The sequence below is a fragment of the Leopardus geoffroyi genome, chromosome A2 (assembly GCF_018350155.1).
Source record: "Leopardus geoffroyi isolate Oge1 chromosome A2, O.geoffroyi_Oge1_pat1.0, whole genome shotgun sequence".
Taxonomy (NCBI): Eukaryota; Metazoa; Chordata; class Mammalia; order Carnivora; family Felidae; genus Leopardus; species Leopardus geoffroyi.
In genome coordinates this window covers 10,701,812-10,715,883 of record NC_059331.1, presented here as the reverse complement: position 1 = coordinate 10,715,883, position 14,072 = coordinate 10,701,812, and the positions used below count along the sequence as shown (strand labels likewise).

Genomic DNA, 14,072 nt, shown 5'->3' with positions numbered 1-14,072 from the left:
TCTGACATTGAGCCCCACTTCAGGCTCTGTGCTGATAGCATGGACATGGCTTGTGATATTCCCTCAATCTCTCTGACCCTCACCACTTGCTCTTACTCTCTCTCAGAATAAATGCCTTAAAAGCTACGGAAGAAATACTTGTGCATAAAGTATGAAAAATTTCTAGCAACCGAATACTGTACAAAGATAAACTGCAGACTGTCAGCCTCTGAACTGATACAAATATCATGATCTAGGTCTTCCAGGGTTTTAAGCCCTGTTACTCAAGTCTTTATCTTGAAACAAGGAATCCTACATGCAGACAATGTCTCTCGGCTAAACAGATTTCTCAGGGCTCGCTTGATGTCTCTGTTCCTCAGGCCATAGATGAAGGGGTTCAACATGGGCGTCACCACCGTGTACAGGACTGAGGCTATGGCACTTGCCCTGGAGTTTTGTGCAGCAGCAGAACTCAGATACACCCCAAGGCATGTGCCATAGAACAAAGAGACCACTGAGAGGTGAGACCCACACGTGGAAAATGCTTTATACTTGCCCCTCACTGATGAAATTCTCAAAATGGAAGTGACAATTCTAGAGTAAGAGAACAGGATACCAGTGAGTGGGACAACACCCAGAAGTCCACTTACCAAATACACTGCCAGGTCATTGAGGAAGGTATCAGAGCAAGCAAGTTGGATCACCTGCTTAAGATCACAGAAAAAGTGAAGGATTTCCAGATCTGTGCAAAAAGAGAGTCGCAAAATCAGTAAGTCAAGTAATAGAGAGTAAAAAACACCCAATAACCAGCATACCAGGAGCAGGATTCCACAGAACTTGGGGTTCATGATGACCATGTAGTGCAGTGGCTGACAGATGGCCACAAACCGGTCATAGGCCATCACTGTCAAGAGTATATTATCTAATACTCCAAAAAGCATGAAAAAGTACATCTGGCTGAGACAGCCTTCATAGGTGATCACTTTGCTCTGCGTCTGGATGTTCAGCAGCATCTTTGGGACGGTGGTGGAGGTGAAACAGATGTCTGAAAAGGACAGGTTGGAGAGGAAGAAGTACATGGGCGTGTGGAGGCGGGAGTCTGTGATAATGGCCAGGATCATGAGCAGGTTCCCAGTGAAGGTGACCAAGTACAAGGACAGGAACAGCCAAAAGAGAAGTGACTGCAGCCCCCCCTCATCTGAGAGTCCCAGGAGAATAAATTGTGTGACACAGGTTTGATTTCTTTCTTCCATGTAACTGATGAAAACAGCTGGAACAGAGACCAGAACATTGTAAAGACACCAGCAGTGATCACAGTATTGAAAGAAATGCTTCGTTTTCAACACACTTCACTCATTAATTCTTACACATTCCCTACCAATCTAGAACGTGTACCAGAAAATTTCAGAGACTCTCAAATGCTCCATGTTTTCCATGAGTCTGAAACTGTTCACAATTCTTGTTCTGAATCAAAACAATTTCAGAGCAATGTTCTCCATAAATTTCCTGAGATCTTTTTTTTTCGCCCAACAAAATTTAACAAAAATATCTTGTAACAAGTAATGTTGAAAGCATTACAAAAAGTAGTGATGGGTGTTTGCCCTTAACAACACTGAGTCTTAGATGTTTATGTGTGTGAAGAGGGAGGAATAGAATATTAATAAATGAATAAATGATGTTTTAAGTGGTGGTTACAACTAATAAGTAAAATAATTCAGGAAAAATTAGTCTAAGTAGAAGGGAAACTTGCCAATGTGTCAAGTCGATCAGGGGCTTCTGACCTAGAAAACTAAGGGATATATGAACCTTCCCAATTACTTTGAGAAAACCAGTTAAGCCAGAGAAATCACATATGCAAAGGCCTTCAGTCAAGAGCTCACCCGAAACCATCAGGCAACATCAAAGAAAAAGTTGTGAGCAGAGCAGGTAACACAATGGGAGTACGTGTTGGATGCAAACAAGAGAGAAGAGCTCAAAGCCTCCTGCATCTTTAGAAACATTCTAAGGCAGTGGACACTACCGTTCAGTGTCACGTTTATATTTATATGTTATATATGATGTCTGTCTAAAACAGGATACATTTTATGTAATGTATACTAATGGAACATAATTCATTCCTCCATAATTCTCTTTCTCTCTACCTTTACTCTAGGTCTCCAGTTGGTGTAATTTCTGTAGTTTTTACCTCATAAGACAGCTTCGGCTTGCTACAAATGTTAATATGTGTGTACTTCACTGATAAATTCTCTTAGTTCTACACACACACACACACACACACACACACACACACACACGTGGGTAGGGAAAGCAACAGAGAGAGAGTTCTTCATTATTGTGGTACCGTGTACTCTTGCAGCTGAAGCACAACTTTTTAGAAATCATGGGACGGGCTACGCCATTAGTCAAAGAGTTTCTTTCTCTGATGAGAATTGCATTTTGTTGTAGGCATTCCAATAGAGTAGTCACAGCTACGAATCACGAGAACCACCCAGAATTAGAAGAATTACCATTAATCTTTCTCAACTGCTTCCAAAAAATTCAAATGGGAAATACTTCCTACTTTAATCGTTCAGGCCACCATTGCACTGTACCAAAGCCAAGAAGAGACATTGCAAGAAAAGAAAAGTACAAAATGATATTCCCAAAGAATATTTATGTGAAAATCTTTGACTAAATAGTACTAATTCAAGCATAGCAGCCTTTGATCAGGATGTAGAAAAAGATCATTTATCCTGACCAAGTGGGATTTATTCCTGGAAGGCAAGAATGGTTTAACTAATAAATCTCCCTTGGTGTAATATGACAGGTTAACAAAAAGAAGGATAAAAGCATATGATTATCTCAACATATGGTAAATAAAACGCGACAACATGGTGCATACCTTGATAGTAATAACAGTCAGGAAACTATGAACAGAAGGATAGTTCCACAACACGAAATAGGTCATATATGAAAACCCACCTCTAAAATCCTTCTCAACAGTGAAACACTGAGAGCAACTGCTAAGATAAGGCAAGAGAAGCATGTCTGTTTCATACCTTTTATGCAACATGGCATTGCATGTTCCAGACAGAGCAACTAAGCAAAAAAAAGAAAGAAAAGTAAAAGGAAACAAAAGGCATCAAAATTAGAATGGAAGATGTAAAATGATTTCTCTTCACAAAGAAGGTGATCTTATTTTTTAAAAAAAGATAGCATTAAAAACAAGAAAAACTGTTGGGAGTAATAAACGAATTCAGCACTTTTGCAGAGTGTAAATCAAAGCAAACATAAAACTCAGGTGGCTGATGGAATCCTAGAATGGAGTGGATCATGTGGAAAAGAAACAATCTAACTCTATTACAATTGTATGAGACAATCTCAGTGAAACAGGAGGGCAAAAAGAAGTGCAGAAAAACAAGATCTGGGGAAAAAGAAAAGACCGTAAAACCAGACATAAAAGAAATTGCACAGAAGCACTGCTCTACACTTGATAAAATGCATCCCGTGGGGTATTGTTAACGATGCTGATACTTCTGCACATGTTAACTGAAGTTGAGCATGTAAGGAAATGGACAGTAAATGGTGGGAATGAGGTATCACATGTGATGTGGTATTTTACATGTAAGCAAGGTGGCATAGCTCTTATAATCCTTTGGTGATTAGAGTTGGTGCCATCAGTATGAACTTGCTTTAGCTTATATAAAAATACAGAGGGTTACATATAGACTCATGTATGGATGTCTGCATATACACAGAGTAGTAAGCACTCCTGTGTCCTTGCCAGGTCAATCGAGGAGATATAGAGACCCTGGTAGCAATAAGCCACCAGGCACCAAGATCTTGAATCTCATCCCATGATCCAATAAAATAAAACAGGGCTCCTCGCAGAAATGACTGCTTGTAGGGCTCAGAGGAAAATACAGTAAGCTCAAGTTGAAGCATCTTTTCCTGTAAGACTGCTACCCCCAATAGTCAAGAATGATAGGGACATGTCAGCTAACTGAAGAAGCTCCCCAATGCAAAGTAAGACCAATTAGAGCACCAAAATAAAGTAGTATTGGGTTATAACCCAGGGCATATAATGTAAATACTTGAAAAATAAATATGGAAGACACAACATCAAGTGCAGAAGAAAACCAATGATTTACAGAAATATTCTACTCTTAAGGAGGTGTGAGATAACTCACCCTACTTTAAGATGGGGCTGCATAGAAAGCTGCTACAGAAGGACAGGATGGCAAGAAAGGAGAAAGAGAAATCTGACAAACCCTGTCACAGCAGGCATCAATAGCAACCCCAATGAGAAATAGTCATGTTGACAGTGTGCATGCTTGATGTCACGAGATGAACATGGCAGTTTCGCTCTCTGGTCTTCCAGTCCAAATTCCACAGTCCCAGTATAGTCAGGAAAAAGAATAATAAGGTGTGTCCAAAAGGAGATTATTTTACAGAACACCTGACCAGTAGTCCTCAGAACTATCAATCGCTTCAATCATAAAGCAAGCCTGAGACGCAGTCACTATGTGTGGAGGCTCAGGAGATATGAGAATTGAAACTAACATGTGGAAGAGATAGGCTGTGATCCAAACAGTAGAAACTGGGGAGGGAGCTTATGATAACTCCCTGATCTATCACAGCAAATTGTTTCTGTAAATGTACAACTGTTCAAATATTAAAGGGGATGAAAAAATGAGAGTTATTAATGAAATGCAAAGCTTTGGAAGCACTGAGCTCTGAGTGTGAAGAGCTCCAGTCTCCATTATTTTCTGTGTATAAGCAGTATCATTGCTGTTGCTTTCCATCAATAAAATAAAATAATGATACCACAGAAATAGTTTGGGAAACATTTCAATAACTTGATGACTATAGATATCTGGCATTGTTTCTAGTAAACATTTAAGAATGAATAAAAAAATCCATCTGAGGTTTTGTATCCACGATTGCCACCTCCTCAGAGACCCGTCTTGCCTCCCCTCCCACACTTGTGGTGCCATTTGTATCCCTAAATATGCTTCTCACACCCTGAATGCAGGAATAATTTTTTCCTCACAGTACTGGGTCATTTTTACATGGAGAGTACCTGTTCATAGTTAATCCCCTGACATAAAGCCTGCACATACTCTTTACTAATTTCAGAGTTAAATTTCAACCCTCCAGCCAAAACATACATTTCTTTGGACATCTGACTGATGCCTACCCAGCCAGGCTTCTATGGGTTCATTTTGCAGATTGTAGACCCTGCTCCTGATTGTTGGTGAGACAGTAAGGAGTATTTCTAATAACAGCAGCACAACTTCTGCTTTACTTCATCTCTAAATTTCCCCCTCTGCTGTTTCTCCCTGGACTTCTCACCTCCCTTGTGCCTTGGAAGGACCCCAACACTAACGTCAAGGCTAAGTACCTATAAGCTTGTCTATGAAGTGTTCACTGACTCCCATGAAAGAGTCCTCTTTTTGAAAACAATTAAGAATAAAATAAACAGTCAACTTTGGGGGATCAGCTTCCCCAGATTTCAATGCAATTTCATATTATAACATTAATTTATTTTTACATCTCTCATTCTGTTTCTACAGTGAGTATCTTGAGAAAAGAAATACTGTTGTAGTCATTTATTTAGTCCCAGAATACATGGTACTGTCTACCATACATAAGTTTCTGAAAAAATGTTTCTTGAATGACTGCTATTAACCACTGTTTCAATAACAATAAACAGTCACTCCCAACAATGGAAGAAGCAGCAATAAAAACAGAGGAAAGACTGCTGAGAGATGAAGGCCCATTGATAAAGCACTAACCTTGGAGGAGACGGATCAGGGAGAAATGGTTTAGTGTATCCAGAGTTGCCCTCCAGAATCAAAGCCTCATGGGCAGGGCTTGATATTACTAAACTCTCCTTAATTTATTGTCCCTGTTGAGGCCCCCAAAATAACTACCGATACAAGGGGACTCTCCCATCATAACTCATTTCCCCAGGACTTCTGAAGAGGCCAAGGCTCACCCAGATATTAGCACAGACCAGCAGGAGATCAATGACCCAGTCTCTCCCATGGATGAGTGATGTGGTTGGAAGTTATATCCTTAGGAAGGGAAAAGACATGGCCCCACTCATGAAGGTTCTGGAGGACACAGCTATGTGTTCATATCACCTGAGGTTACAAGAGTCGACTTCATGGGTGCAGCAAAGGCATTTTAATTTCTGTAGCTGTAGGGAATGAATTCCCATGAGTCTCATTAATGAGATATTCTTTTGTCTCTCTTCCCTTTACAAGACTTGGGTCTCTAGCGCTAGGAGAGAAAAGAAGAATGCAATCTTATCCCATTGTTGGTATGGGGACAAAGACTTGGCATTCCCAGATTGTCTCTTATCCCATTTTAACTCTCTTATCCCAGAAGGAGGTGCCCTGTCTTTAGAGGTTCTCATTAATAAGCCATAGCCACTGTAGTAACTATCCAATTTTGGCTTTGAAGAATTCTGTGTATCCTAAATCTCTTCTTTCTCCCATCTGTACCCCTTCTGTTAGCTCACAATCATGGAACCCCTAGGCCCCGCAGTGCTTCTCTTTTCTTCCTGTTTCTCATTCTCCTTCAATGTGGGCAATATCTTTTTAACATCACTTGACCATTTGCTTTTGGGCATCCTCTAAACCACGCATTAGCAGCTGTGGGGCAGTAGGCACTAAGCAAAGTGGTAGGAGGAAGACAAGTGTAAGAAGGGTCCCTTCTATTGAGGAGCTCACAGTCTCAACAGGACAAGAAACATAAAAATAAATGCAAATTTGCCATTTGCAGTGACGTGGATGGAGGTAGAATGTATTATGCGAACAGAGATAAGAATCCGAGAAAGACAACTACCACATGATTTCGCTCATATTGGAATTGAATTAACAAAACAAATGAACGTGTGTGAAGGGGGAAAGAGGAGAAAGGGAAAGAGACCACAAGAGACAACAATAGTCAGATGGAGGAAGGTGGGAGGGAGATGGGCTAGCTGAGTGTTGAGTTAAGGAGTGCACTTTTGATGAGCAGCCGGTGCTGTATGGAAGTGATGAATTACTGAATTCTCCTCCTGAAACCAGTATTGCACTCTATGTTAACCACCTAAAATATAAATTTGAAAATAAAATAAAACATACATGAATGAACTACCCTGAAGGGGCACTGACACATGAGAAAAAGAATACAACCCTAGTCAACTTTTCCAGAAGAGTTGAGTGAAGGCCGCACAAAGAACCTTTTCTTTGTCCCAACTCTTGAGGAGGGAGAAAGGGATAAGGCACTCCAAGAGGAAGTATCTGGGCAGCCAATGTGGGAAATACTTCATACTTGCTGGCCAATAATCAGGGGGCAAGTATGACAATTCAAACATGACCCTGAGCAGTTAGCCTGCAGAGAGCAGAGACGCTTGTACTTTTGTTACAGGTTTGACACATACTTATGAAAATAGTGGAGTTTCAGTGCAGATTTCATGATGAGATGCCGAGGATCAAGTTCTCCCTGTGGAAAACTCACCATGCAATCATGTTAGACACAGACTCTTGATATAACAATAGTCAAAGAAAACTGTAGATGGAAAAATAGGGAAGGAATGGACACTTTTAAAAGGTGAAAAGACATAATAAAATATTATGTAAGAATGCAATTGGATGGACCTAGAGGGCAGAGTGCCGAGTGAAATGAGCCAGCCAGACAAAGACAAATACCATTTGATGTCACTCATAAGTGGACTATAAGAATTAAAAGAAAGGACCAAACAAGAAAAGACAGACATAAACACAGACTCTTTAACACAGAAAACAAACAGGTGGTTGCAAGAGGGAATGTGGGTGGGGATGGGTGAGATAAATAAAGGGTATTAAGAATACACTGATGTCCATGAGCACTGAACAGTGTATAGAATTGTTAAGCATTATATTGTACACGTCAAATTAATACAACACTTGTAAATTATACCTCAATATAAATAATGCCCAGGGAAGGGAGAAAATATGATTTTCAGATTTACCACATAATTTCAAACTGGTCTGTTTTCAACAACAGCTACAAAAACAGAAATATAACTCAATGGAAAACGAGGGGCCCCTGAAATAAACTCAAATATGATGATTGAATGATTTTTGCCAAGAGTGCCAGGACAGTTCAGTAGTAAATAGACAGCCTTTTCAAGTCATGGTGATGGAAAACCTGGGTATCCCCATACAAAAAGATGAAGCTAACCCTTCTGTCCACCATCTACCAACATGACTCGAAATGGATCACAGACTGAAGCATAAGAAATATACCTATAGGCACTTAAAAGAAAACACAGAGGTACATCTTTATGACACTAGATTGGACAAAGATTTCCTGTTTAGAACACCAAACACACAGGCAATTAGAGAAGCAATTATTTTGGCAGAATTAAAATTTTTGTGCATGAAAGGGCACACAGTAAAAAGGCAACCAACAAAACGGAAAAAAGATTGACAAAGCACATACCTGGTAACAGATTAATAACCAAAATATGTAAAAATTTTCAAAAATTTCACAGCAAAAAACCCCAAACAATTCAATTTTAAAAAGCCAATCCTTTTGGGGTGCCTGAGGGGCTCAGTCGGTTAAGTGTCTGACTTTGGCTCAGGTCATGATCTCATGGTTTGTGAGTTTGAGCCCCACGTCAGGCTCTGTGCTGTCAGCTTGGAGCCTGGAGCCCACTTCAGATTCTGGGTCTTCCTCTCTGTCCCTTCCCCGCTCATTATCTCTCTCTCTCTCTCTCTCTCTCTCTCTTCCTCTCAAAAAGAAATAAACATTAAAAAAAAATTTTTTTAATGAAATCCTTTTATTTAAATCCCAATTACTTAACATACACTTTAATATTAGTTTCTGGTGTACTATATAGGGATTCAATGCTTCCATAATAAAAAAACGTTAAAATTTTTTTAAAAATAGAAACAACCAGTGTGAGCAATGGTTTGGGAAAAAAAGGGAACCCTCTGGTATTGTTGGTGGGAATCAAAACTGGAGCTGCTACTCTGGAAAAGAGTATAGAGGTTCCTTCAAGGCATCAATAAAGCTTCCCCACAATCCAGTAATTGCACTACTGGGTCATTACCCAAAACATACCAAAAAAAAAAAATTCAAAGGGACACTTGCACCTCTATATTTATAGTAGTACCATTTATGATAACCAAATGGTGGCAGCAGCCCAAGTGTCAACCAATACGTGAATGAATAAAGAAGATACAGTACATGTAGACACACGATGGAATATTTTTCAGCCAGTGAAAACAAAAATGACATCTTGCCTTTGGCATCAGGTCCACGGACCTAGAGACTATTACTATACGAAATCAGCAATTCAGAGAAAGACAAATACCATAGGAGTTCACGCATATGTGGAATTTAAGAAACAATACAAACGAGCAAAGGGAAAAAGGCAAACCAAGAAACAGACTCTTAACTATATAGAGAACCAACTGATAGTTACCAGAGGGTGACGCGTGGGGGATGGGTGAAATAGGTGATGGGGATTAAGGAGTGTCCTTGTCATGATGAGCACCGGGTGTTGTACGGAAATGCTGAATCACTATATTGTACGCCTGAAACTAGTATTACACTGTATGTTAACTGTACTGGAATTAAAATTTTTAAATAAATTTAAAAACAAAAGTAATGGTGAAAGAAAAAGAACATGGGCTATGGACTCAAATAGACACTTCTCCAAGGAAGATCGAGGCATGGCTACTTAGACGCAAAACATGACTAATCATTAGGGAATGCAAATCAAACCTACAATGTGATTATAGTATAGTATAATGGGTACTAGAATGCCTACTAGAATGCATACTAGAATGTATAGTACGGTATAATGCGTACTAGAATGTCTATTGTTAAAACCCAAAACAAAAAATAATTGTTGGTGAGGATAAGGAGAAATTGCAACCTGGTGGCACTTGCTGATGCCAATGAAACGTGGCACAGCTACCGTAGAAAAGATTGTGCCAGTTCCTCAAAGTGTAAACATAGAATGATCACCTTTGTTCACAGTCACCAAAATGTGGAGACAGCCTGAATATCCATCAACAAACTCACGGATGAACAAAGTGTGGTGAACACATAGAGTGGAACATCATTCAGCCTTTACAATGGGTGGAATTCTGGCACAGGCTACAATCTGGATGAACCTCACAAACATTACGCTAACTGAAAGAAAGCCAGCACAAAAGTACCAATATTATACAATTACACATATATGAGATACCTAGAGTGAACAGTTTTAGAGACAGAGGGTAGGGTGGTGGGAGACAGGGGCTGGGCAAAGGGGCAATACAAACTTAATATTTCAAGTAGACAGAGGTTCATTTTGAGAATATGAGACAGTTGTGGAGGTGGATAGAGGTTGCTCAACTGTGGGAAAGTACTTAAGGCCCCATAAGTATATTTCAAAATGTTTAAAATAAAAATGTTATGTATATTTCACCCTGACCAAAAAAAAAAGATGAAAAAAAGAGAGACATGCTTTAAAAGAATTTCAGGGGTGCCTGGGTGGCTCAGTCTGTTAGGCATTCAACTCTTGATTTTGGCTCAGGTCATGATCTAACAATTTGTGAGTTTGAACCCCCTATCAGGCTCTGCACTAGCAGAGTTTAGCATTTCCACGCAAAAATATAATGGGCAGCTTACTAAGGGCACATCCGATTTGTGTAACTAAAAATATAAGCTAACCAAAACCAAGAAATAAAAATAAAAAACACCATCTCCAATGATCATGAAGAAAAGATTGACCTGAGTCACCACAATGAAGGGTCATAATCTCTACCAGACTATCAGTCCTGAGTATGTTCACTGCCCAGATCTTCAATTGATGGAACCATTTACACCTGATGGAGGGCTGTAAAATGGCAACAAATGCTTTACATTTCCTCCAAACCCAACCCAAAGGCTCTGAGATGATGGCACTGGCTAGCTCATAATGGTTCATGAGGACTGTGGTGTCAACTAAAATTGACACCTTGATATTGGGCAAGATGAGAGCAATTATCCCATAGAAACTGGCAAATGTTAAGAAGAGTAAGCTGTCTTCTTAATCCTTTCTTCTCATTTTCTTCCTTTCTTCCTGCTTTCCCTGTTTCTTTTCGTCTTTGCTTCTGAGAGACAGTTCCATGAACATTTATCTGCATACTAGTGTTTGAAGGGACCTGTGGACGTTTCGCTGGAAAATTGTGAACCAGGTAATAGGAGATTACCGTTATGGCTGACAATCCAAGTGGTGGCTTCCGGGGTCAGGTGATAAGGAGACATTCGTCTTACTCTGTCTCACACAACACAGGTTAGGTCCATGAGTGTATCCTGCTCACACTGCCTAATTTCTGGGATGTAGCATTAGAAAAGATGGCGGTGGCAGTAGGCAGAGTAGCCATATTGTGTGTGAGATCTGTGAAGAGTCTATTAGGGTAGGAGGTGCTGAGGGAAATCACAGGACGGCGTTGCTGCCTACCAAAACATTAAAGGAAAAATAATAATGCATCCCTGGAAACCACCAAGAATGACACCATCAAGGCTGGAAAAATCAGGAGTTGCAATTCTATTACCTTCACACTTCATTTATGTTTTGGACTGTGTGAGGGAAAACTAACGATTGCGTCCTGAAGGTGGATTATTGTAAACTAATCACAGAGGGTTCCAGGTGCCTCTGCTCTTGTAGATGTGATTGCCTTCCAAGCTAGATTGACATAAAACCCTGGAAACTTGTATACAACCTCTGATATGTTCAAAGATTTTCTTCCAAAAGCAGAGTCGCTAACAAATACCTGCTTTCAACCCAAAGAAGAAGCCTTTCACATTTGCTCCACTGCTTTTCCTATCACATTATAAGTATTTAATTTGCTGTATTATGTCTGTGTTCTTAAATATCCATGCAATGGGGGCACGTGGCAGCGCAGTTGGTTGAGCGTCTGACTTTGGCTCAGCTCATGATCTCACAATTCATGGTTTAAAATCCTGCGTCTTGCTCTGTGCTGACAGCTCAGAGCCTGGAGCCTGCTTCTGATTCTGTGTCTCCCTCTCTCTCTGCCCCTCCCCGACTACGCTGTCTCTCTCTGTCTCTCTCTCTCTCTCTCTCACTCTCACACAAACACACACACACACACACACACACACACACACACACACACATCCACACACAGAATATGAATAAACAATAAAAAATATTTTTAAACCCATGCAATGGAATTTAATGGGAGGTGTAAAAACTTTTTAAAATGCAGAAGACAGGTGCCTGGGTGGCTCAGTCAGTTGAGCATCCAACACTTGATTTCGCTTTACCTCAAGATCTCATGCTTTCTGAGACTGAGCCCCACTTCAGGTTCTGCGCTGACAATATGGACACAGCATAGGATATATCTTCAATCTGTATCTGCTCCTCCCACACGCTCTTGCTCCCTCTCTCTCAAAATAAATAAATAAACTTTAAAAAATTTCAGAAGAAATGTTGCTTATAGTGTATGAAAAACTTTTAGCAACTGAATACTGTAGAAAGATAAACTGCAGATTGTCAGTCTCTGAATTGAGTTAAATAACATGAACTAGGTCTTCTAGGGTTTTAAGCCCTGTTATTCATAACTTTATCTTAAAACAAAGAATCCTATATGCAGAGAACACCCCTCTGCTAAAGAGTTTTCCCAGGGCGTGCTTGATGTCTCTGTTCCTCAGACCATAGATGAAGGGGTTCAACATGGGCGTCACCACCGTGTACATGACTGAGGCTATGGCACTTGCCCTGGAGTTTTGTGCAGCAGCAGAACTCAGATACACCCCAAGGCTTGTACCATAGAACAAAGAGACCACTGAGAGGTGAGACCCACACGTGGAAAATGCTTTATACTTGCCCCTCACTGATGAAATTCTCAAAATGGAAGTGACAATTCTAGAGTAAGAGAACAGGATGCCAGTGAGTGGGACAACACCCAGAAGTCCACTTACCAAATACACTGCCAGGTCATTGAGGAACCTATCAGAGCAAGCAAGTTGGATCACCTGCTTAAGTTCACAGAAAAAGTGAAGGATCTCCAGATCTGTGCAAAAAGAGAGTCGCAAAATCAGTAAGTCATGTAATAGAGAGTCAAGAACACTCAGTATCCAGGATCCCAGGAGCATAATGCCACAGAACTTGGGGTTCATGATGACCATGTAGTGCAATGGGTGACAGATGGCCATGAACCGGTCATAGGCCATCACTGTCAAGAGGAAGTGGTCTAATCCTCCAAAAAGCATGAAAAAGTACATCTGACTGAGGCACCCTTCATAGGAGATTGCTCTGCTCTGCGTCTGGATGTTCAGCAGCATCTTTGGGACGGTGGTGGAGGTGAAACAGATGTCTGAAAAGGACAGGTTGGAGAGGAAGAAGTACATGGGCGTGTGGAGGCAGGAGTCCGTGATAATGGCCAGGATCATGACTAGGTTCCCAGTGAAGGTGACCAGGTACATGGACAGGAACAGCCAAAAGAGCAGAGACTGCCGTTCCCCCTGGTCTGAGAGTCCCAGGAGGATAAATTCTGTAACATGAGTTTGATTTCTTCCTTCCATGTAACTGATGAAAACAGCTGGAACAGAGATAAGAGCATTGTAAAGGCACCAGCTGTGATCATAGAATTAAGAGCAATGCTGTGTTTTCAACATGATGCACTCACTAATTCTTACACATTCTCTACCAACCTAGAATACGTACCAGAAAATTTCAGAGACTCTCAAATGCTCCATGTTTTCTGTGAGGCTGAAACTGTTAGCAGTTCTTGATCCAAATAAAAAAACATAATTCAAAACAATGTTCTCCTCCATAAATTTCCTGAGACTTTTTTATTCACCCAACAAAATTTAACAAAATACCTTGTGACAAGTTTGGTTGAAAGCATTGCAAAAAGTAGTGATGTGTGTTTGAAATTAACAAGACTTAGTATTAGGTGTGTGTGTGTGTGTGTGTGTGTGTGTGTGTGTGTGTGTGTGTCAGGGGGAGGAATATAATATAAATAAATGAATCAATGATGTTTCAAATGATGGTTACAACTAATAAGGAAAATAATTCAGGACAAAGGAGTTCTAAGTAGAAGGGAAACCTGTCATTGTATCATGTCTAATCA

General features: G+C 40.3%; 2 protein-coding genes across 2 annotated transcripts; both read right to left on the bottom strand.

Moving 5' to 3' along the window:
* Positions 1-231: 231 nt before the first annotated feature.
* LOC123607561 (olfactory receptor 7A10-like) lies at positions 232-1,241 on the bottom strand. Its single transcript, XM_045497060.1, has one exon. The coding sequence runs from the start codon at positions 1,230-1,232 to the stop codon at positions 264-266; it is 969 nt and encodes a 322-aa protein (XP_045353016.1). The 5' UTR covers positions 1,233-1,241; the 3' UTR covers positions 232-263.
* Positions 1,242-12,196: 10,955 nt separating this feature from the next.
* Positions 12,197-13,521, bottom strand: LOC123607560 (olfactory receptor 7A10-like). Its single transcript, XM_045497058.1, has one exon. It carries the CDS (start codon positions 13,519-13,521, stop codon positions 12,553-12,555), a length of 969 nt encoding a protein of 322 aa, XP_045353014.1. The 3' UTR covers positions 12,197-12,552.
* Positions 13,522-14,072: the final 551 nt, after the last annotated feature.

Coding starts and splice junctions, on each gene's coding strand:
- LOC123607561 (XM_045497060.1), bottom strand. CDS start 1,232: ATGGAAGAAAGAAATCAAACCTGTGTCACACAATTTATTCTCCTGGGA.
- LOC123607560 (XM_045497058.1), bottom strand. CDS start 13,521: ATGGAAGGAAGAAATCAAACTCATGTTACAGAATTTATCCTCCTGGGA.